This window comes from Giraffa tippelskirchi, chromosome 1, assembly GCF_054371585.1.
Source record: "Giraffa tippelskirchi isolate mGirTip1 chromosome 1, T2T-mGirTip1v1.2.pri, whole genome shotgun sequence".
NCBI classification, from domain to species: Eukaryota; Metazoa; Chordata; class Mammalia; order Artiodactyla; family Giraffidae; genus Giraffa; species Giraffa tippelskirchi.
The window spans coordinates 126,327,682-126,352,226 of record NC_137275.1 but is presented as its reverse complement, the minus strand read 5'-3'; the positions used below and the strand labels follow the sequence as shown (position 1 = coordinate 126,352,226).

Here is a 24,545-nt window from a genome sequence, read left to right as displayed (position 1 = left end):
CTCAGTCTAGCATTTCATTTACTTCGAGGCAGCTCCTATGTCACACTGAAGACATGATTCATTTGGTCCATTTAATGAAGTCATTGTAAACTGAGTGCAGGTGCTGGAGACACAGGGCTGGGCAAGATGGAAAATCCCCAGCTTTCACAAAGCTTAGAGGACCGGAGGGAAGATGGACAGTAAGTTATGTAATGTGTGTTATCATGAGACACAGTTCAGATTCAGGACATGATGCAATGTCCTGACTAGGCACCTCACACTGCCTAGTCTAGTGGATCACAGAGGGCCTCCTGGAAGAAGTGGCCTTGAAGACAAGACTGACACTGACGGAGCAGTAGGGGTTACCGAGTCACAGAGGTGGGTGAGACAGGGATAAACGAACAGATTGAAGTCCCTATGGCTGGTGTGAGTGGTCCACATTGGGCAATGGGTAAACTGAGGATTTTAGAAATAATCTTTTTTTTTTTTTTTTTTTAATGTGGGACCATTTTCAAAGTCTCTATTGAATTTGTTACAACATTGCTTCTATTTTGTTTTGATTTTTTTGGTTGTGTGGCATATGGGATCTTAGCTCCCCGACCAGGGATCAAACCTGCACCCCTGCACTGGAAGGTGAAGTTGTAAGTACTGGGACACCAGGGAAGTCCCCAGAGATCATCTTAAGGGCAGCAGGAGAGGGAGAAAAACAGACTCTACAGAGTGAGGACTGAGAACCACAGAGAGCCCAGAGTCCACAAGGTTTAGCTTAGAGCCTCTCCCCTTCTATTACTAGATAATGTTGTTGTTGTTGTTTTTCAGTCAACAAGTCATGTCTGACTCTTTGCAACCCCATGGAATGCAGCACACCAGGCTTCCTTGTCCCTCACCATCTCCTGGAGTTTGCCCAAGTTCATATCCATTGAATTGCCGATGCCATCCAACCATCTTATCCTCTGTTGCCCTCTTCTCCTTCTGCCTTCAATCTTTCCCAGCATCAAGGTCTTTTTCAGTGAGCTGGCTCTTCACACCAGGTGGCCAAAGTATTGGAGCTTCAGCTTCAGCATCAGTTCTTCCAGTGAGTATTCACGGTTGATTTGCTTCAGGATTGACTGGTTTGATCTCCTTGCTACCTAAGGGACTCTCAAGAGTCTTCTCCAGCACCACAGTTCAAAAGCATCTAGTCTTCAGTGCTCTGCTTTCTTTGTGGTCTAACCCTCACATCTGTGCATGACTACTGGAAAAACCATAGCTTTGACTATATGGACCTTTGTCAGCAAAGTGATGTCTTTGCTTTTTAATACACTGTCTAGGTTTGTCATAGCTTTCCTATCAAGAAGCAATCATCTTCTTAGATAATGTTAAGAATGCACGTATGTTTATTTTCCTAAAAGTAGACTAAAGGAAGAGAAGCCAACTTTCTCCTTCAGTTTAGTTAATTTATGTCCATCAAATTGCTGCCTCATTCACGGGTGTGTAACACCTGTACTCAGTGCATTGCAGACTCAGTGGCAAGTAAATATGTCCTGGTGTCTGCTTACCCATGCACTCACTGACAGCAATCTGACGGGAAGACAGGGCAAAACACAAGGCAACAGCTGGGCCTGTCTACAAACAGCTATTAGGTGGTTTAAAGTTTTGACAAATAACCAAGTTGACCACAGGATTACCTCTGAGAGTAAGGGGGTTTGGGTTTTTGGGGTTTTTTTTTTTTTAAGACTAAGAGCAAATTTTATTTTTATGCCACCAAATTACTTTTTGCTTAAAAATTTGGGCACATACCATATGCCAGCCATTACACTAGGAACTCAAATTAAGGACCTTGCTCCTGGCCTCTGGGGGTCTGCAGTCTCGGGCAGTGGAGCTGAAGACAGGGGAACAAAGTGTCACCATGGGTTGTACTCTAGAAAAGGAGCTACAGTAACAGGGGTGCCTTTGTGAACCTGTGGGGGTGTCCTCACAGGGCAAACGAGACCTTGCCTTTACTACACTGTTCTTCTGTCAACACAATTCTCAATAAGATGGTTGAAATCCAACACATTTCTGTTTCCTTTTAAACTTTTCTGAATCAGAAAAGAATCAGGTAGCAAATTGACTCTAGAAATGAAACTGTTTTCATCATAAGGAGGCATTTTCCAAGTGATTAAATACTTTTCCATCAGCGCCAATCAGAGAACATCAACCAGTGGACTAGGCCGTGGAAACCTTGATAAGAATGTAAGGTTGGGTTTCTTTAAAAAAAGTAAATCTAGTCACAGGATTAAAAGCATTTGTATAACTGTCTTCTTACATGCTATGCACAGATTTTCATATCTCAACATGGAAAAGATTGTGGTTGTATTTGAAACATACAAGGGCATAATAAACCTCACCATTCACATTGATTTCATCAATATATTCATGCAACACATGTTGAGTGACTGTGCCAAACCAGAGACACAAAGTCCTACAATTGCAGGACTGAAAGCTCCTGCTTTTCCAGGAGCTTACAGCCTGGAAAATCCGAATGCAATGGTTAATTGTTACAGAAAGTGTTTCTTTTCCTTGGCTGTTCTTCTCACTACTGCCTTTAATTAAAAATTTAACATTCTATTTTATCAGTTCAGTTCAGTCCAGTCACTCAGTCGTGTCTGACTCTTTGCAACCCCATGAACAGCAGCACACCAGGCCTCCTGTTCATCACCAACTCCCGGAGTCCACCAAAACCCATGTCCATTGAGTCGATGATGCCAGCCAACCATCTCATCCTGTCGTCCCCTTCTCCTGCCCTCAATCTTTCCCAGCAGCAGAGTCTTTTCAAATGAGTCAGCTCTTCACATCAGGTGGCCAAAATATTGGAGTTTCAGCTTTAGCATCAGTCCTTCCAATGAATATTCAGGACTGATTTCCTTTAGGATGAACTGGTTGGATCTCCTTGCAGTCCGAGGGACTCTCAAAAGTCTTCTCCAACACCACAGTTCAAAAGCATCAATTCTTCTGCACTCAGCTTTCTTTATAGTCCAACTCTCGCATCCATACATGACTACTGGAAAAGCCATAGCCTTGACTAGATGGACCTTTGTTGACCAAGTAATAGCTCTGCTTTTCAATATGCTGTCTAGCTTGGTCATAACTTTCCTTCCAAGGAGTAAACGTCTTTTAATTTCATGGCTGCAGTCACCATCTGCAGTGATTTTGGAGCCCTTATAAATAAAGCCAGCCACTGTTTCCACTGTTTCCCCATCTATTTGCCATGAAGTGATGGGGAAATATCCCTTTTTCCTTTTAGAGTTGTGTGAAAGCACTCTTTTGGGGGGTACATGTCATTTGCTTTACACCATAATGTCTGACATTATGAACATGTCAACAGATTAAGAGATTCACTGCCTTGGTTCACCCTAGTTGATGCCTTCTGTTCAAAAGGAAAGAAAGGAAAAGAGGAAGGAAGGAAAGAAGATGCTAATGAGCATAGCTACCCATGAAGCTCCTTACAGATACTGTATGATAAATTGAAGCAAAAAATTGGAGGAGCAGCAATTTGGGAGCACAGAAAGGGGGAAAAGTAATAGGTAGAATTATACACCAAATTAGAATTATTTTTAATCAGTTGAGAAAACAGGAGGTTAATACTCCATCAATTCAATCTAAGGGAAATCCTCAGTTACCTAAACCAAGGATTAAGAAAGTCTTAAATCAGATATGTTAGCAAGAGGAAGTAACTTAGTGCAATTCCTGAATTCAACATTACATAAAATTTCAGCCACCAATTTCTCTTGCGAAATCTACCAAATGACTTGAACTATGTCTCTGGCCTAGCAAGGAGCCAATTTAATAAATTATTGCAAAGGAATGTTGTTTGATTTCATGAGTCATTGGAAGCTTAATAACAAAAGCAAGTCAGCCAAGGGGGAAAATAGTGCAAGTCTGTTGAATCTGAGGTTTTAACTTTTATTTTGCTGCTTTAATTTTGAAATCTCAGCATTAGAAATCAGAATTTTTCATTTCCTTTCTCTGTTCTTCAGTCTCAAGAGACAGTTTATCGAATTCATTGTATTATATATGAACATTTTAAAGTGCAGATTGTTTTACTTCATAGGTTTTTAAAAATGTTGTTTGCACCGATAAAAAGTGCTGTGAATAAGAATTCGCACCTGCATACAAGCAGGCATTTAAAACAACTGTCCATCATTTTAATATGGTGGGCTTCCCTGATAGCTCAGTTGGTAATGAATCCACCTGCAATACAGGAAACTCTGGTTCGATTCCTGGGTCAGGAAGATCCCCTGGAGAAGAGAAAAGCTACCCACTCCAGTATTCTGTCCTGGAGAATTCCATGGGCTGTATAGTCCATGGGGTCACAAAGAGTTAGACACGACTGAGCAACTTTCACTTTCTCATACTTTAGGATCAACAAGTTAAATGAGGAACTTTACCGCTTAAGAGTTTCTTTCCATCAATGTGCGTTTACTGATCCCCAGGAATGTGAGCGATGCCATTTAAGAGCAGCACAGCCTCACGCAGCTACTCACAACAGCTCCAGACTAGTCCTCAGTCTGCATTTAGACCTACCATCTGCCATTCAGTTCAGAGCTTATTGGGTAGTAAAGTCCCTTCTGCTTCTGCTGCTGCTGCTAAGTCACTTCAGTCGTGTCCGACTCTGTGCAACCCCATAGACGGCAGCCCACCAGGCTCCCCTGTCCCTGGGATTCTCCGGGCAAGAACACTGGAGTGGGTTGCCATTGCCTTCTCCAATGCATGAAAGTGAAAACTGAAAAGTGAAAGTGAAGTCGCTCAGTCGTGTCCGACTCTTCGAGACCCCATGGACTGCAGCCTACCAGGCTCCTCCATCCATGGGGTTTTCCAGGCAAGAGTACTGGAGTGGGGTGCCATTGCCTTCTCCAAAAATCCCTTCTCATTTCTATTAATTCAAAGAATAGCTGTTTCAAAGCATAAAGTACATAAAGCACAATTGCACTCATCTCACACGCTAGCAAAGTAATGCTCAAAATTCTCCAAGCCAGGTTTCAACAGTACTTGAACTGTGAACTTCCAGATGTTCAAGCTGGATTTATAAAAGGCAGAGAAACCAGAGATCAAATTGCCAACATCCTCTGGATCACTGAAAAAGCAAGAGTGTTCCAGAAAAACATCTACTTCTGCTTTATTGACTACCCCAAAGCCTTTGACTGTGTAGAGCACAACAAACTGGAAAATTCTTCAAGAGATGGGAATATCAGACCACCTCAGCTGCCTCCTGAAAAATCTGTATGCAAGTCAAGAGGCAACAGTTAGAACTGGACATGGAACAACAGACTGGTTCCAAATTCGGAAAGGAGTAAGTCAAGGCTGTATACTGTCACCCTACTTATTTAACTTATATGCAGAGTACATCATGAGAAATGCCAGACTGGATGAAGCACAAGCTGGAACCAAGATTGCTGGGAGAATTATCAGTAACCTCAGATATACAGACGACACCACCCTTATGGCAGAAAAGTGAAGAAGAACTAAAGAGCCTCTTGATGAAAGTGAAAGAGGAGAGTGAAAAAGTTGGTTTAAAACTCAACATTCAGAAAACTAAGATCATGGCATCTGGCCCCATCGCTTCATGGCAAATAGATGGGGAAACAATGGAAACAGAGACAGACTTTATTTTGGGGGGCTCCAAAATCACTGCAGATGGTGACTGCAGCCATGAAATTAAAAGACGCTTACTCTTTGGAAAAAAAGCTATGACCAACCCAGACAACATATTAAAAATCAGAGACATTACTTTGCCAACAATGGTCCATCTAGTCAAAGCTATGGTTTTTCCGGTAGTCGTGTATGGATGTGAGAATTCAACTACAAAGAAAGCAGAGTGCAGAAGAATTGATGCTTCTGAATTGTGGTGTTAGAGAAGACTCTTGAGAGCCCCTTGGACTGCAAGGAGATCCAACCAGTCCATCCTAAAGGAAATCAGTCCTGAATATTCATTGGAAGGACTGATGCTGAAGCTGAAACTCCAGTACTTGGACCACCTGATGCGAAGAGCTGACTCATTTGAAAAGACCCTGATGCTGGGAAAGATTGAAGGTGGGAGGAGAAGGGGTCGACAGAGGATGAGATGGTTGGATGGCATCACCAACAGCATGGACATGAGTTTGAGTAGGCTCTGGGAGTTGGTAACGGATAGGGAAGCCTGGCGGGCTGCAGTCCATGAGGTTGCAAAGAGTTCGACTACTGAACTGAACTGAAGAATAGCTGTTTCAAAGCATAAAGTACATGAGGACTTCCCTGATGGTCCAGTGGTTAAGGATCACTGTTAAGAATCTGCGAATCGACCGCACACGGCACAGGTTTGATCCCTGGTCGGGGAACTAAAATCCTGCATGCCCTGTATGGTGCAGCCAAGAAATAAATAAATAAAAAGCATATAAAGTACAAGACAATGATAGATTGGAGGACTGAATGCTAGAGTTTTGCGTGCGGGGTTTCAACAGAACACACATCCTCATACCCCAGGAGAGCCTTGGGCTGCTTCACGGGAACCATAGTGTGTTCACCAAACTCCACCCCCTTCTTCCCGGAAACACATTATTAGTACATTTTCTAGTTGCGCCTGACTCATGTGACTGAGTTCTGGCCAGTGGAAGTTGCAGTACACCACTTGGAGGCGTGACTGCTAGTCGTCCTGGTGCCCAGTTCTCCAGGTTCTGCCTTTTCCTTTGACCCGCAGATGCACAGAATTCAGGGAAGCTGGGGTCCAGAGATGGAAGAGACCCTCTGAGGGCGTGTACAGAAGACCTTCCCCCCACCCGCCCCAGCCCCCGCCCACTTCCTCCTAGTGCAGCGTGACCCAAGCAAGAGCTTAGCTTCTATTGCATTACACCCCTGAAGTTGGGGTCGTCATAGAAGTTAATCCGTGGTGAATAATACAGGTGTAGAGGGAGACAGTGGGCAGGAGAAAGAGAAACCAAATATCCTTGCTTTGCAGTTGGCCACCGTTGCCACGTTACTCTGTGTGGACAGGAATATAGCAAGAATCAGAACCACACGACATAAAAAAATTTACTAAGCCGTTATATTAAGGTTCAGTATTGTTGAATACCTTGCAACCATCCACTATTTATTACCAGCAAGTTCTGCATATCTGTGTCACCTTTCCCCAGAGGTAGAGCTGCTGCCTTGCCCTTGGGACCCAATTGTTCACCTCAGCCCTCCGCATTCCCCTATGATTGTATAGCTTCATTAGCCTTCATTCCTTTTCCAAGTTGTTAAAATCATTTTTTATTTTTCATAAATTGTTAATAGCCGCTTCTTTGAAATTAGTGAATTTGCATGGGGAGGAAGATAGACTCAACTATTTCAGCATGAAAATAAAAGCCAGTTTTTTTAAATTGAATTTTGTTCTTGTTAAAGATTAATATTTTCTCTTGTGTTTTTTTTCCTACCAGATATTGCAGTATGTTCTAATGGTCTGGTCAAAACCAGAACAGTGATGATGCCACAACAGAACAATGGCTTGAAATAGAAGACATCAAAGCATGTCAGAAGCATAACAGAATACCCAAAAGTCTGTGTAAAAGCCACTCTTTTGTGTACTGTTTTTACATATTTGGGGACATTTTTTGAGCCTTTATTTGAGTGAGCATCTCCTGCTCCCTATATTTGTGTTTTTCTTTCCCCGTCTTTTCTATATTCTTAAAAAAAAAAAAAAAGAGTGTGACAACAAAGCCTCTGGAATGGCTTCCAGTCTTTCCTGCTTCCTAGCTCTCTTCCCCTGCTAACCACCCCGTCCCCTCCCACTCTGTACCAGGATCGGTTGCTGTGGCCCTAGAACATGGCAGGAGTGATGGCATGTCCTTGAGTTTTAGTCCGAGATGTGTCTTCCATCTCAGGAGCTCACGCATTTTCTTTCTTGTCTCCCTCCCTCCCGGGAAGCAGGCTGTCGCAGTCCCATGAGAGGACACTCAGGAGGGGCCCCTGGGACGAGGAATGAAGCCCACAGCCAGCGAGAACCTGCCGCTGCGGACAAACAGGTAAGCAGGCTTGGGAGGGGGTCTTCCCACAGCTGAGACTTCAAGTGACAGTTGAGCTAGGACCTCAGGGTGCCACCCAGAGTCCTGAGTCTCAGAAACCATGTGAGATGACGAACGTTTGTTGTTTCATACTACCCTGGTAAGTTTTGGGGTAATTTGTTTCAGGGGTCCCCAGCCTCCAGGATCTAACGCCTAATGATCTGATGTAGAGCTGATGTGATAATAATAGAAATAATGTGCATAATAAATGTAATGTGCTTGAATCATCCCAAAACTATTCTCCCCACCCGAGTCCGTCAAAAACCTGTCTTTCACAAAACTGACCCCTGGTGCTAAAAAGATTGGGCACCGCTGTTACACAATAGATAATAAAAAGACATAACACATAAAATCAATAAAACTAATATAGGTCAATGATGAGTAGAAGACAGGATTTGGCAAGTTTTGACACTTCTGTTTCATCTTAATTGTCTTCCTTGAAATTAATTCCTTTGAGTAAACATGTGGTTACCAACAGGACATTAGAAAAATTAACATTTAGCTTTGGGAAGTAAAATGTAACTAAAGGATTATTTTCCATTTTATTAATCTCATTAAACAGTATTGCAGTGCATTTGTTTCTGTTAAAAAACATGATACCACTCTTTGGGAAAAAAAGCTACTTCAAATTAGCCTTAAAACTATTCTTTTTAGCAATGTGTAGTAACATAATGATGGTTTAGTAGAAATTCCTAAGAGATGGTCTGACTTAAGCATATATTTAAGCATAACATTATAAACAAGTTCTTCTGCAGTCCTTGAAGATAGTATATTTCCTGTGAACATTCTCCTTTATACGCCTAAGATTGTTTGCCATCTCTGTTATTATTCCTGGTAAAGTTAATCTTGAACAGAGTAACCGAATGCTAACAATGTCTGAATTAGTGAAGCTCCACTAATTAATAGAGTAAGCTTTATTCTGTGTGATGGTGCTGGAAACGTTAAAAGCCCAAGTTCTGAGTCGAGGCAATAGTTATGAGCTGCCCAAGTCCCCACCAGGCTTCCAGCTCAGCATTCTCCACGCTTCACTGAGGCTGGAATCCAGATTTTGAAACTGAATTGTCTCAATCTGGCCACAGTGGTCATTTCACTTTCCCACTAATTTTCCCTCAACCAGAATACATGTGTGCTCAGTCGGTCAGTCATGTCCTACTCTTTGCAACTCCAGGGTCTGTAGCTGGCCAGGTTCCTGTGTCCATGGGATTTCCAAGGCAAGAATACTGGAGTGGGAGAATACTGGAGTGGGTTTCCATTTCCTCCTCCAGGGGATCTTCCTGACGTAGGGATAGAACCTGAGCCTCGTGCATTGGTAGGAGGATTCTTTACCGCCGAGTCACTAGGGAAGCCCCAGCTAGAATGACTAGGAATAGCTGATTTTTCCATATAGAAAAAGAATAAAAGTGAATCTCTATTTCACAACATTAAAAAAAAAACTGAATCAAGGGCTTATGTATGAAAGGCAGAGCTTTTAAGCATTTTAGAAGCAGACATAGAGAGATTATTCTCATGACCTTGGAAGAATTTCTTCATCAAAATACAAAAATAGCAAAGCACAAAGGAAAAGATCAGAAAAATCTGGCTACACTGTGAACTTCTCTCTCTCCTTTTCTTTTAAGAATTATATAATGGATAATGATTTTTAAGGGGAGTAGTGTAATTTAATAAGCTTCATTATTTTTGCAATTTTGCTGCAAATCTTATCAGAGATCTGGCTCCAAGATCACTTGTGTGTGTGTGATTCTTGGTTTTAATGGCTGTCACAGCCTTAATTTTTTCATTCATATTTTTCTTACATCCTTAATTTTCTCAATTACAGTTTTCTTTTTGTACCGTAGTATCTTTGTAAGTTGCATCAAAACTAAGGGAAGAGGGAATAAATAAGTAAGTTGAGCAAACCATTAGATTCAGTTTATGCTGCCAACATTTAAGTATTTCTAACTCAAGCCTTCAAAAATTATAAAAATTTTATAGTAAACAATAGATACTTTATGGAGACTTTCTGGCAATAATGAATGCAAATATAGATAAATCTACAACTAAGTCAGATTTGGAACATCTAAACACCCTGTAATCCCATAAACAGAACCCCAAGCCTATCAGTTAGAGATAATACTTATTAGTCATCTAAAGATTCAGGTTGTCGAATCATCTCGTTAATTTTTATCAGGTTGGGTCTTGCACCGCATTTGCTAAATTGGGAGAATAACAGACTCAAACTCTACCTGTGCTTCCTGTAAGCTCTCTGAGAATACAAAGGAGCATGGGGGCCCTGCTTTTGTTCCTCCCAACTCAATCCTGTTGTTCGATGCAGAAGTCACAAAGCTTTCATCAACAGTTACTGACTACTTTTATTGTCATTGCCATGTGGGAGTGCTGAAAGACTGTTTGAAATTCATTCAAGTAACAGAGGAGAGTGCATAGTGCAGCCTTCTGTATTAAAGAAGAAGAGTATTCACTGCAATCAAAGGTGCAAGCAATAGAGAATCAACACAAATAAAACCAGCGTCAGCCAGAATGCCTGTAGGAAACAATGGAAGGAAGATCAAAATCGGGTTCTTTGGAGGTGAATGGTATAAAGAAAATACAGTGTTATTTGCAACAGAATTTTCGTTAAAGAAAGAGAAGCCGGAATAGTCTATTAGCCAGACACTTCACAAACTGAGTTTCAGACAGTGGTTCCATTTATAAGGACTCTAGCAGAACTGTATACAACACTGGGGAGGAGAGTTCACAAAAATGCTTGTGATTGTCATTTTCCGGCCAACCCTAATCATTTACAATTGAGTAATCCCTACAACCTCATTCGTTGAAAAACCATGAATGTCTTACATTTTTTTTCTCATAAAAACGTGCATAAGTGGATTATAGCTGAAGGTATATTAGAAAAATTCCAAAGATTACTTAATAATTTTTTATCATAGTTAATTAAAGTCATTTTAGCAGTTGAGAAAATTCCAACCCTAGGTGAAAAGCCGACATCATTCTGGACTTATTCATACCCCTCAGAGACCTAGGTGGCACTAATGGTAAAGAACTCACCTGTTAATGCTGGAGATATAAGAGACACAGGTTCAATTTCTGGGTTGGGATGATCCCCTGGAGGAGGGCATGGCAACCCATTCCAGTATTCTTACCTGGAGAATCCTATGGACAGAGGAGTCTGGTAGGCTACAGTCGGTAGGGTCGCAAAAAGTTGAACATGACGGAAGCGACTTCACATGCATACACGGAGAAACTTGAGTATTTTACGTGAATATCACTCTATTACAAAAGTATAATAGAGATTTACTTCGATGACACTGAAAAAGTGAAATGTGTAATTAAAGAATATATTCAAGACTGATGATGACATCTGCCAGATCATGTAAGGATTGCCTCAATGTAATGCACTATTATAGACTGTAGCAATTGATCATATTAGCATAAATGTCAAAGTAGGATTCTGAACACCTGAAAGTCATATTGCTTCGGGAGAGAAGATAGTGAGCTGTGCTCCTGTGGTAATCGGAATGGTGGTTTGCAAATTCCAGGCTGTCTCTCTATCAACACATGGTAGGGCTATATTTCCTGAGCACTTGGAGTTAGGTGTGGCAGCTCATTTCTCTGCTACAGAAAGCGAAAGCTCCACAGGGCAGCATCTCCGCCACCACATCCGGTTTTCCTCCAGCTTGGTGATTGACAGTATTTAAGATGGCAGCCCCTTGGCCCCTTGGGCCAACCCCCCTCACCCCACCCAACCCCCACCGCACCCAGGGATTATCAGAGACAAGAGTCCGGCTTTGAAATGGCGATAGAAATAAACTTGAACAAGAAATAAGTAAAATGTGTGCCACTGAGATTTTCTGTGTCACAACCCACTTACCCATCACAACACCGTATACAAAGGTACACGAGAATCACATCGCCGAGAGTGGAATAAAGACAGGTTGTCAGCCTCAGTTCTGTTTCATTTTCTCCAAAGAACCACTCATAGTTGCCTGGAGAAAGAGCGTCCCCCAACTTGTGTACGTTATCTGGGAATTACAGAGACACGGCTGGTGGAGCTGGGAGTGGATGGTGTATGTGACGGCCGGTGGCTGGAGGAATAGCAGCCATGTCAGGTAGCCTAGAGTACACTCCTCTGCATTTATTTACATTAAATGAAAAGGAAAACTACCGGGTGGTTCTTTTTAAAAGTAATTTGTTCCCACTCCATTTGAGCTCTGATACTTATCTTCCTGACCAGGCATGCGCCAGGGCAGCAGTTTGGGAGCCCTTTTATTTATTTTTAAAATTCAAATTATATTATAGATACTGTCGACTTTATTTAAGATTTTATTATTATTTTAAAATGGAAGGAATCTTGTTGATTTGTTCAAAGCAATGTTCCTGGTACCTAGAATAATGCACAGAATAAGTAGACCCCCCCAAAAAAATATATATATTTTTTTAAATTGAAGTATAGTTGATTTACAGTGCAATGCCAATCTCTACTGTACAGCATGGTGGCTCAGTTATACACATATATACATTCTTTTTCTATATTCTTTTCCATTATGGTTTATCACAGGATATTGAGTATAGTTCCCTGTGCTGTACAGTAGGACTTTGTTGTTTACCCATTCTCAATGTCATAGTTTGTATCTACCAACACCAAACTCCCAGTCCATCCATCCCTCTCTGTTTCCACCCATCCCTTAGCAACCACAGGTTTGTTCTCTATGTCTGTGAGTCTGTTTCTGTTTTGTTGATAGTCTGTTCCTGTTTTGTCATATCTTAGAGTCCACATACAAGTAATATCATATGGTATTTGTCTTTCTCTTTCTGGCTTACTTCACTTAGTATGATACTCTTGTTGCATCCATGTTGCTGAAAGTGGCATTATTTCATTCTTTTTATGACTGAGTAATATTCCATTGAATGGATAAAGGAGATGTACCACATCTTTAGCTATTCTTCTGTCAATGGACGTTTAAGTTGTTTCCATGTTTTAACTATTGTGAATAGTGCTGCTGTGCATATAGGGGTGCATGTATTTTTTGAATTATGGCATAATTCTGGATATATTACCAAGAGTTGGATTGCTGGATCATATAGTAGTTTTACTTTTAGTTTTCTGAGGAACCTCTATACTGTTCTCCATAGTGGCTGCAACAATTTATATTCCCACCAACAGTGTATGAGGATTCCCTTTTCTCCACACCCTCTCCAGCATATATCATTTGTGGATTTTTTGATGATGGCTGTTCTGACTGATGTTAGGTGATACCTTACTGTAGTTTTGATTTGCATTTCTTCAATAATTAGTGATGTTGAGCATCTTTTTGTGTGCTTACTTGTCATCTGTATGTCTTCTTTGGAGAAATGAGTAAACCAAAAATAGTTTTTGAAAGAATCTATGTTTCTGTTAGAAATTTTCATTATCTGCAAGATTCAGTATTAGTTAACAGTCTGACGTGGCTTCCCTAAAACTCAAGTACCATTTTAAACTTCAGGTCTAGGACAAATGGAAAATATAGTTTGTTCTACTCTCCCTAGCCTTCTGGAGTATAATATTTAGTTAATTTCTTGCATTACGCACCAAGGTGGGTATTGATAAATTCTATTCCAGAGCTCCCTTAACTTTTTTATGACACCATGGTGACCCTAGAACATGATAATATTTGTAAAGTACGTGTGGGTAAAAAAGCTTTCTTGGACCATTCTTAGGGCTGAAGCATTAAAATGAAGGAACTAACATATTTTTCTTTGAAGATCCTTCACTTCTAACAGAAGTTGTTTAAATGCTGGTAATGAAAGAGTGGGCTTCCCAGATGACACTAGTGGTAAAGAACCTGACTGCCAATGCAGGAGATGCAAGAGATGTAGGAAGATCCCCTGGAGGAGGGCATGACGACCCACTCCAGTATTCTTGCCTGGAGGATCCCATGGACAGAGGAGCCTGATGAGCTATAGTCCATGGGGTTGCAAAGAATTGGACACAACTGAAGCAACTTAGCATGCACCATGCAGTGAAAGAATATTTACATAACAAGGGAAAGGGACTGTCTTTCGTTCTAAAAACCACCACAGTACACAGGAGAGAACATGAAAACAAACATGGTGCTTTCTCTCTAACACCTCGGCCAGGACACCCAGAGAACATGATGTATTTTGACAGGCTTGAAACACAGCTCCGCTGGGTCAGGAGAACCCCTGGGAAGAAGAGGGGCTTGAAGACTTGGGATAATGGTTATTCTAGTCACAGCTAACTCAGGACTAACTCTAGTCACAAGTAACTCATGGGATGTGTAAGGCACTTTGCACACATTGAACATATGAAGTCCACTTAAACAGCCATCTGGGATGGGTGTTATTTCTTCTACTTTTTCATTAAGGAAACTGAGGCTTAGAGATGTGTAATGTTATATCCAGGTTCATGCAAGAGGAACCAGATTTGAATCTAGGACTGAGCCCCAAATCTCATGTTCCTTTTTCTGGAGATAGGGAGACAGAAAGGACTTATGTGTCCATAACCATCTTCAGATACTAAAGGACTCTTGGTGGCCAAGAGAGTAGACATTTCTGATATTCCAGAAGGTCAAGTTAGTACTTGGGAGTGGAATCGTGAAGGAGGTCAGACTTAATTTCAGAATTTATTGTTGTTGTTGTTTAGTTGCTAAGTCGTGTCCAACTCCTTGCAACCCCATGGACTTTAGCCTGCCAGACTCCTCTGTCCCTGGGATTTCCAAGGCAAGAATACTGGATTGGATTGCCATTCCCTCCTCCAGGGGATCTTCCTGACCCAGGTATGGAACCCACATTTCCTGTATTGGCAGGTGGATTCTTTACTAAGCCACCTGGGAAACCCCTTATTTCAGATTAAGAAATGGTTCTCTGCAAAGATTGGATTTCCCACCCAGTTGGTATTTAGTAAGTGACTACTTCTTAGTTTTAGAGGAGGCTCCTGCTTGGGCAACCTCAGCTTTTCCTCCACTTTCAAGAGTGTGATGTTATAAAGTAAAAAGCAGGAGAAGATTCTGTTAGAGATGTTGTTTCTCTTACATGCTTTTTCTTAGGAGGGATTTGTATTTTGGGCTAAGTACATGTAGATGAACCCTGGAGGAGGACATGGCAACTCACTCCAGTATTCTTGCCTTGAGAATCCCCATGGACAAAGGAGCCTGCTGGGCTACAGTCCATGGGGTTACTAAGAGTCAGACACGAATGAGCGACTAAGCACAGCAGATGTGGATCAAGAACCAGTTTGCATGAGAGAAACTTCAGTGGTTCTCCTGAGAGTTTACAAGGGCCTTTCTTAGAAAACTGCTCTATTGTTCTGAAGCTTCTAGGACCTGGTCAGAAATACATTCATTCTGAAAAATCAAAATACAGTCTCAAACCTCCACCATCAACATGATTGGAAGAGAAGATCCATTACTTTTCCCCTCCTCCCCAAACAAGCAAATGGACATCAGTCAACAAGAAATCTTAGAATCCATAGATTGTCCTACTCTGGGAGTGCTTTAAGTAATTTTTAATATGGTCTTGTTGAGGGGTGTGTATGTGTAAAACATATTTATTTTCAGATTTCCTCCTGTATTTTACTACTTATTTAACATTTTTTTTATTACTGTGCAAACCTACTATACAGTACATGGGGACTCAGAAATTCATTTGATTTGACACATTTGTGAAAGCTAAGTCTAACTGAACTGATTTTTTTTTTTTTTTTTTTAGCCACACACCTCGAGGTATGTAAGATCTTAGTTCCCTGACCAGGAGTTGAACCTGCGTCCCCTGCATTGGAAGCATGGAGTCTTAACCACTGGACTGCCAGGGAAGTCTCATTACTGCTTTTATTAGGGGGAATAATACCCACTTCCTTTTCCCACCACTTCCTTCCCAAATACGCTTCAGTTCCTGCTTTAGAATAGCAACTACTCTTATAAATCAAAGATTCTCTGGGAAGAATATTTTTATCCTTGAGAGAGTGCAGGAGGATTAACGTAAAGCCTCTGCCCCTGAGCAGAAGGGAGAGATTGCAGAGCGGGGCAGCATCCAGGCTGCCTTTGCTCCCCTCTCTCTACTCTTCACTTCCTTTAGGTCAGGCCAGTTGGGGCCCCACGAACCCTCCCGTCCCCTGAGAATCCTGGGATGATTTTTGTTTGTTTTGTTTTTAAAAAATATGTATTTTTATTTTTTTATTTGGCTGCACTGGGTCTTAGTTGTGGCATGTGGAATATATTTCCCTGACCAGGGAGTGAACCCAGGTCCCCTGCATTGGGAGCTCAGAATCTTAGCCTCTGGACCACCAGGGAAATCTGCTGGGATGATTTTGGAACTGTAGCTGTTCTCCTCTTGATTTTTCATCCCCCAAACCAAAGATGACTGAGACAAGACTGAGCTAGCACAAGGAAGGAAATTCTAGATGAGGATGTGAACTTTCAGTCTCTTGCAAACCATCTCCCTTTTCCTTGGTTAAAGGTACCAGTCATTATCAGGAAGGAAGAAAGATTGAAGGTAAAAGGAAAGTATGGAGGATGTGGATTCCAGGTAATTCTGTCATTAACAGCATTAATTATTTGGTAAACAAAGGTGAACACATAATATCAATAAAATGTGCTGAAAGATGTCTACCTAGATGAAATACCTATATAATTTACCTCCTGCCCTATCCTTCCTATTTTTATATTTATTTTATTTTTATTTATTTGGCTGTACCGGGCTTAGTTGATGTATGAGAACTCTCAGCTGTGGCATGTGGGTCAGTTCCCTGACCAGGGATCGAACCTGACCTCTTGCATTGGGAACACGAAGCCTTAGCTACTGGACAGCCAGGGAAATCCCATTCCTACTATTTTGGAAAAAACCTATTATGTGCCTAATAAATGATCAATAAATTCTTGTTGAATAAAATAAATGATATCATATGATTGGGTTAGGTTGGTTTTAGTCCTTGAAATCTGTATCTTGAGAGGTGAAACCATCTTAAAACTGAAGTCCATTCAGTTCAGTAGATCCATCAGTGAGGACCTAAGACAGACTCAACACATACCTAATTTTGCTTCATAACAACAGGGCCAATGAAAGTTTCTTCTTTGATGAGCCCAGAAAATTGCATAGTGTTTAAAAGAATATTATGAGGGTTCGGACTGCTAGGCCCCAGCTTCATAGCCTACCTGCTTTGTCACCTTGAATAAGTTTCTTACCTAGATTTCCCCGCCTGTAAGTTAGAGGTGACTCCTATGGCTATTGAGAGGATAAATGGGATGAATCATTTAAGGTACTTAGCATAGGGCCTGACACTCAGTAAGCAGTAAATGAACATTAATCATTATTATTATCATTATCAATCTATAAATATATAGAATAAAAGGACATATGTACACAGGGAAGTGTAACACAAATAAGAAGGTCATTTGATTTTCTTATCTGTGCACTTAAATTTTCTTGAGCTTTTAGATTACAGTGTATTGCTTTTTTCTGTTTTTGAACAGGTTTTAATACTTCTAGGAAAATAAACTACTAAATACTACCTCTCTGTAGAAATATATGGGACATGGTAAAATGCTTTGTTAAGGGTCACCAAAGCTAAGCCTATTCAATTATTCTCTCTGTCAAAGTGCTTTTGCGTTTCAAACACCTACAGTCTCTTTAGGAAGCGTGGTCACTATCTTATTTGGAGCCAGGCCATCTGTTACTCTGAAGTCTGGACACATAAGCCATTGTCGTTGGTCAGTGGATTGACAGGTGCTTCTCTGAAGCGTGGGCAGAGCTCAGACTCTTATCCTAGAAGGTAAAGAAAAATCTCATGTCAATAGAGTTGGAGACCTCTTGGTATCAAGTTGATAGTTCAGTACCTTAACATGAACTATCTTCCAGAAAGTTACTCAAGTTCAAGGCAGTCCCTGATGAATTAGTTCAGTTACCGTTATATGAGGGCTTCCTAGGTGGTGCGAGTGGTAAAGAATCTGCCTGCAAGTGCAGGAGACTAAGAAATACAGGTTCAATCCCTGGGTACAGAAGATCCCCTGGAGGAGGGCATGGCAACCCACTCCAGTATTCTTGCCTGGAGAATCCCACGGACAGAGGAGCTTTGGGCTACAGTCCGTAGGGTCCCAAAGAATCGGACACAACTGAAGTGACTTAGCACATCATTATGTGGGCCAAAGTGAGTTTGCATACATTCTCATGGAGTCCACCGTGTCATTTGTTACTAGTTTTCAGACTCTTTCGGTTAGCTTTCCACCAGAATGTTTTTTTTTAAAAAAACAACATTTAAATTTAACTTCTTGTTCACCTTTCTTATTACTTGTTTTTGTCTAGCATGATTTTTATGCCTTTAGGTACCTATGAATTATTTATGCACCCGTATGCTTTTCTTCCTATATCTCCCTGCTGTGTTTTAAGTGAAAAGTTATGAAAGAGTATTAAATAAGAGGGGAGTGGAACCAAGAGAAATGCAATATAGTCCTGTGTGTGTACTGATAACAGCAGCTGGCAAGTGTTACTGGATTCAGCCAGAAAAAAACAAAACAAAACAAATATGAGATATTCTGTAGCTGCCTTTGCTGGCTGTTCATTTTATATCACCCTAAGGCAAGATTGTTTCCTAGAAGACACCATTCTGTAATAGAATCTGTTCTCAACTTGAATCTCCCTAGCCCCCCTGCTCCACATGCCAGGTGATTTTACTAAATCATAATACATTTTGTTAGCAGTATGGGGGAAGGAGCTTAATGAATGGGGAATCATCTGTAACATCAGTGGGTAAATGACCAAGTGTCATTTCTCCAGTTCAGATGCATTTGCAAATCAAACCCTGGTAGCTTGAAAAAAGGCAGACATTGCTAGACTCATATTTTACATTCATTTTAAGTCATAAATCTTTAGAGTGCCTTTTAAGTCCAGAGATACAATTATATATCTCCTTCCATGCTGTTGACAGAGAGGAAAATTTTTCTGCCACACTTGCACTGTTTTATCCAAACATATCCATCGATTCATATCCATCACAGGTTTTTCTCAAAGACCCATCTCTCTTCATTTTCTCCAAAAGCCATAAAATGCATGCATTTTTTTTCTGTGATGGAGAAACAGTTTTAGTCTGAAATCCCCAACTTTGCATTTTCATCTTCAAAATCTCTCTGCAGGGAGTAAGCCTCTTTCTTGGCTTTCAAGTCGGGGGGAAAAAAAATGCAAATGGCGTTTCATGTCTAACTTGATCTTCTGTGTCTTTCTATCACCTAACACCTGTTTCTTTCTTCTGTCCTGATAGTCAGCCATACGATTTTTGTGTTAAAAATTATACCTCATCCATCACAGAGTTAGAGATCAGAAAAAGAGTTGATCAAGGCTGTTGGGGAAGAAACCATCTGCTTATTTTCAACTGGATTCGAAGAAGGTGCAAAGTAATACATTTTAGTTGGTTATAACATTAAGAAAACAAGACCATGGGGCATTAAGTCAACCACAACAAAGAGTGAGTGATTTTTCTTTGCTTTAATACCTAAACCTGCTACAGTATATCTACCAAAATAATTTATTTCTTTTTCTTTAGCAATGAAAGAAAACATGCTCGAAATAGTTGTTGTTGTTCAGTCACCAAGTCGAGTCCAACTCTTTGCGACCCCATGGACTGCAGCACGCCAGGCCTCCCTTGCCATCTCCTTCAGTTTGCTCAGACTCATGTCCATTGAGTCTGTGATGCCATACAACTATCTCATCTGCAAATGTAGAATGATCTCTGAAGCAGTTGTGCAGTAATGTGGTTGGGGGGTGTGTTTGCGGTCTGGAAATCAAGCATAGCCTTGCTATGTCATCTCTAACAATTTTCTGTTCTCGTGGTGTCCTGGGCGCTGATTTCTCCTTAATAAGACACACACTGCCTTTTATCTGCTACAGTAAATGTAGAAAAAAAATCATTGGGACCTCTCATCAGAGTGTTTTCTTGTGTGTGTGTGTGTGTGTGTGAGTGTGTGTGTGTGTGCTCAGTCACTGAGTCGTCGTGTCTAACTCTTTGCAACCCCTTGGACTGTAGCCTGCCAGGCTCCTCTTTCCATGGAATTCTCCAGGCAAGAATACTGGCATGGGTTGCCATTTGCTCCTCCAGGGGATCTTCCCAACCCAGGGATAAAAACCACTGCTTCTGTGTCCCCTGCACTGGCAGGTGGATTCTTTACCATTGTGCCACCTGGGAAGCCCTGTTTACTTGTATGATTAATTTTATTTTTAAGGATCACAAGTTCATTTACTTTCAGATATCAGCTGTGTTATGGCTTCATTTCTCAGTCACCATATATATTCTACTTTAACTACTGACATCATTCTCTATTAATGTTTGTCACCCATATAAAAAAATTAGATCTTGAATATCCAGTGCAGGCCTTCCTGTTTTTCTTTCATATCATGCTTGTGTTAAGCAGTTAATTTTAACTCCCTTCTTTGCTAGATTGTTCATGTTGGAAGGAATACTTTTCTAAACTTTTCTCCAGTGATGATGAAACGAACCAGAGTTGATAAATCTTGCCACATACAGATTTTCAAAACTCCTATTGATCATCTTGCCACATACAGATTTTCAAAACTCCTATTGATCCACTGTTGCTTTCATGTTAAAGAGAGAATTGAAACCTCAGGGCTAAAACAAGATGACTTCAGCTCCAGGGCTGAGGAGGCCAGCTGGCCGTTCAGGGTGGTTGATTTCAGATGGGTTTCAGAGCGTTGCCTCCGTGGGTGATCAGTTGCATACTTACACCTGGGCATCTCTGCCATGGGGGTGGCTGGCTCGGGGCTGAGGGATGTGTGGCTCCTCAGGTCAGCCTGGCTGGAGGGTGACTTAGTTATCCTTGCGGAAGTGCTCCCAGCATCCCCAGAGGTCTGTGCCTCTGCCCACTGGTCAGACTGAAGGCATCTTCTTGTCCCTCCAAAGCCAGATGAGAGAGGAGAACTCAGAGTGACCCATATGTGAATCTCATAGCTGTGTCGTGACTTGTTTATTTTACTCCTCTGATGCAATGACTTGCTCTGAGCACCGACACAGGGGGATCCCAGCTCTGACAGCAGCGGCTCTGTGGTTTCATGAACCTCCACTCCCATCAGTAGAGATCAAAATGTTTGTGTGAATTTTCTGCACTTGTCCAGTGTATGTGTTAGTTGCTCAGTCATGTCTGACTCTTTTCGACCCCATGGACTGTAGCCCACCACACTCCTCTGTCTGTGGGATTTTCCAGGCGAGAATACTGGAGTGGTTGCCGTTCCCTTCACCAGGGGATCTTCCCGACCCAGAGATCAAACTCGGGTCTCCTGTATTGCAGGCAGATTCTCTACCATCTGAGCCATCAAGTAAACCTAGTCACATTATATGACTGGGTCCTTATAAACCCAGTCACATAAGGACCAGTGTTACTTTTAGAAAAAAGCACAGGAATGTGAAAAGGTGGCTGTTCCGGGGCTTTCCTGGCACAAGCCACCTGCCCAGGACTGAGGCTGGGATGAGATGGGCAGGAGGGTGGCTCCGGCTGCTTCCAGGGCCTGTCTGCCAGGACATCCAGCCTCTCTGCTACAGCCTTTTCATGCGCCATGAGATTGAACCAGCAGCAGGTTTGGCCATATAAGCAACGCTGGGGTGCAGGCTTTTTAGGAGGTGTGAGGGGTGTGGTGGCTACAGAGATAAATCCTCTTCCCCAGCAGAGGATTTGCCTATGGAAAACATGGTGCTTCCTTCTCTTTTCAGGGTTTTTATGAAATTGCTCATGGATTGACTGCATGAGTTTACTTTGTTTTGGTTTTGTTTTTACAATTTTTGACCTTCAGAGCTCAAAGAGCTGGTCTCCTGTGTGCAGCATTCAGAGATCATTCCCATTGTGTGTGTGTTTAAAAAGGCTTGATATCACATGTATACTTGCAGCTTTCAGAAGGTCTTATATAAAAGTCTCATTTTATATTTGTGTTAAAGTCTCTTAATGCTAATCGTACATGCAAAACAGGTGCGGAAAAGAGCTCACAGCAATTCTAGCAGGGACAACACAGCAGTCGTGGTTGTAATGACCTAACAATTAAGGGTTAGGTGAAAATCATGCTAAACATGGGAGACTGTTCTGAATCTTCATCACGTACAGGTGCCACAACTAAGCCTGCGTGCTCTGCCCTGTCTAACTCAGAACTGGAAACGCCCTGTGGACTCCTGTTTCCTCACCTCCTGGCCTGCTCCTTTGACCGAAGGACACGACCCTGGAACTCCTGTAAGTTTTGACTTGCCTGCTATTAAGAGGCTTCTTTCTGTTAAGTGCCCTGTTGTTTGTTGTTGTTCAGTTGCTCAGTTGTGTCCAGCTCTTGGCTACTCCACGGACTGCAGCACACCAGGCTTCCCTGTCCTTCACTGTCTCCTGGAACTTGCTCAAACTCATATCCATTGAGTGGGTGATGCCATCCAACCATCTCATCCTCTGTCACCCTTTCTCCTCCTGCCCTCGATCTTTCCCAGCATCAGGGTCTTTTCCAGTGAGTTGGCTCTTTGCATCAAATGGCCAAAGTATTGGAGCTTCAGCTTCAGCATCAGTCCTTCCAATGAATATTGAGGGTTGATTTCCTTTATGATTGACTGGTTTGATCGCCTTGCCATCCAAGGAGATCAAAGTTTAAGCTTAAGCTATACTCCCACCTTAAGCCATAAGTGAAGTTACATGTTTTTGTCAACTGTGCTCAAGTCACATTTTTCTTTATTTCATAAATTTATATTGAGGATATCTAGCATAATCCTTTTATGATCAGCACTGAAATACATTTTGGGGGGAGAAGTTAACAAAACAGACTCAGAAGTGGTGGAAAATCTTTTCAAAGACTCAAAGTGCCAATCAGTTTGTTTTTTTTTTAACCAATGTCAGTTTACAGGAGGTTCAACATGACGTTTGATTTCTTCTTGCCAAAGTTAACATTACAGCTCACTTTAATTCTCTCCTCCCTGCCTTTTAAAAAATTTGTATCGGATAAGGTTTTGGCTCCACGTGTGCTATTCCTGCTTTCACGTCAAGGCTGTAATTAAGTCTTTGTTTGTTCTTACTTGCAGTTCCTTCCTGGCACTGGATAAGAGCTAAGATGTTGCTTCTGCAGGTCCTTCCCACAATAAAAGTGAAGGTAACGGCAAAATGACTACTAGCTTTAGTAATGGGAATTATAATACACACAACAAAACAAATTTACCTTAATGTTAAAAATGGGATGCAGAAGTTTGTTTTATCAACCACTTGTCAAACTAACCCATTTAGGAATTCCAAAATAATTTTTAATCTTTGCATTAATGTTTCTTTCCATTTTCCTTCTTGAAAAACACATCAAATTTTGAACAGTGTGCTATTTCTTGGGTTTATGTATACTTTCATTTTTCAAAAGCAAGTAATAGACTATGTTAAAGCATTGCTTCATTTCTTCCAGTCTGGTTTTTAAGGTCGGAGTGACCATTCAATGCAGCATGTTCTAGAACTAGATGCTTGGAAAAACAGCCTTCTTTCTGGTTACTCTTACACAATCTTGAGTCATTTTCTTCACTCTAAAGAGATGCATTCAGCATTGGAAAAAAGTAAACCTGACCTTGTCATCTTAGGTGTAGCACAAGTTTACGTGTGAATATTTAAGAAATACTTTGCAATCTGAAAAACAATTTAAAAAATCTTAATTTGGGCGTGTATCTTGCATCTTATTAACTCTGCAGTTAGGCAACTATTATAAACTAAAATCTGAGATTTTGAGCTTATAAAAGGAGTCAGGAAATGGGAATAAAAGCCAGTTTCCGTACTGTCTGTTCTGCGTTTCATTTGCTAGATGAAAAGGGGGCCAGCCTTGGTCTTTTGGAGCAGTGGTCTCCAGTTTTTTTTGACAACAGGGACCAGTGTCCAGTTTTTTCATGGATGAAGGCAGGGTGGGGTTGTGATTTGGGGATGATTTAAGAGCATTACATTTATCATACACTTCATTTCTATTATTGTTATATCAGCTCCACCTCAGATCATCAGACATTAGATCCGGAGGTCCGGGACCCCTGCTCTAGAGGACATGGTCTCTCTGTCAGCTCTGCTGGGCTGAGTCCTCAGCCCTGGCAGTGCTGGGCTGCTGTTGAAGGCTGTCCATAGGTGATTGCCCTTGCGGGTTGGAACCAATTTACCGGTCAGCCCCTCTGCTTCAGTCATACGGTCCTTGAACACACTGTGCTTATTTCTGCTTCTTGGCTGTGCCGCATCCTTTCCCCACACAACGCTGTCTGTGTCTCTACCTTCCACTGTTTGGTCCTCCACCCCCTGGAGGGCAGTCCTGATCATTCTCTCTCTCTCTTTTATAATATTTATTTTTTATTTATGTGGCTGCTCCAGGTCTTAGTTGCAGCACTTGGGATCTTCAGTCTTAGTTGTGGCACACAGGATCTTTTTTGTTGCAATGTGCAAACTCTTAGTTTGGGCATGTGGGATCTAGTTCCCTGACCAGGGATTGAACCCAGACCCCCTGCTTTGGAACCTCTGAGTCTTAGCCACTGGGCCAACTGGGAAGTCCTCCCACTGAGTCTTCTCTTGGTGCTGT

The 24,545-nt window shown here is 41.6% G+C and overlaps 1 protein-coding gene across 4 annotated transcripts in view; it reads left to right on the top strand.

Moving 5' to 3' along the window:
- Nucleotides 1–24,545, top strand: part of LOC145537900 (uncharacterized) — a 303,657-nt gene that overhangs the window by 16,084 nt on the left and 263,028 nt on the right. For 2 of the 4 annotated variants that reach the window (XM_081568837.1, XM_081568849.1), the window contains exons 2-7: nt 7,392–7,510; nt 7,882–7,976; nt 15,714–15,727; nt 16,461–16,529; nt 22,097–22,219; nt 23,044–23,111. In XM_081568837.1, the coding sequence (XP_081424963.1) occupies nt 7,933–7,976; nt 15,714–15,727; nt 16,461–16,529; nt 22,097–22,219; nt 23,044–23,111 (318 nt within the window). In that variant the 5' untranslated portion in view covers nt 7,392–7,510; nt 7,882–7,932. The remainder of the gene's footprint in view (nt 1–7,391; nt 7,511–7,881; nt 7,977–15,713; nt 15,728–16,460; nt 16,530–22,096; nt 22,220–23,043; nt 23,112–24,545) is intronic. The other 2 variants (XM_081568871.1, XM_081568860.1) reach the window with 2 other exon arrangements.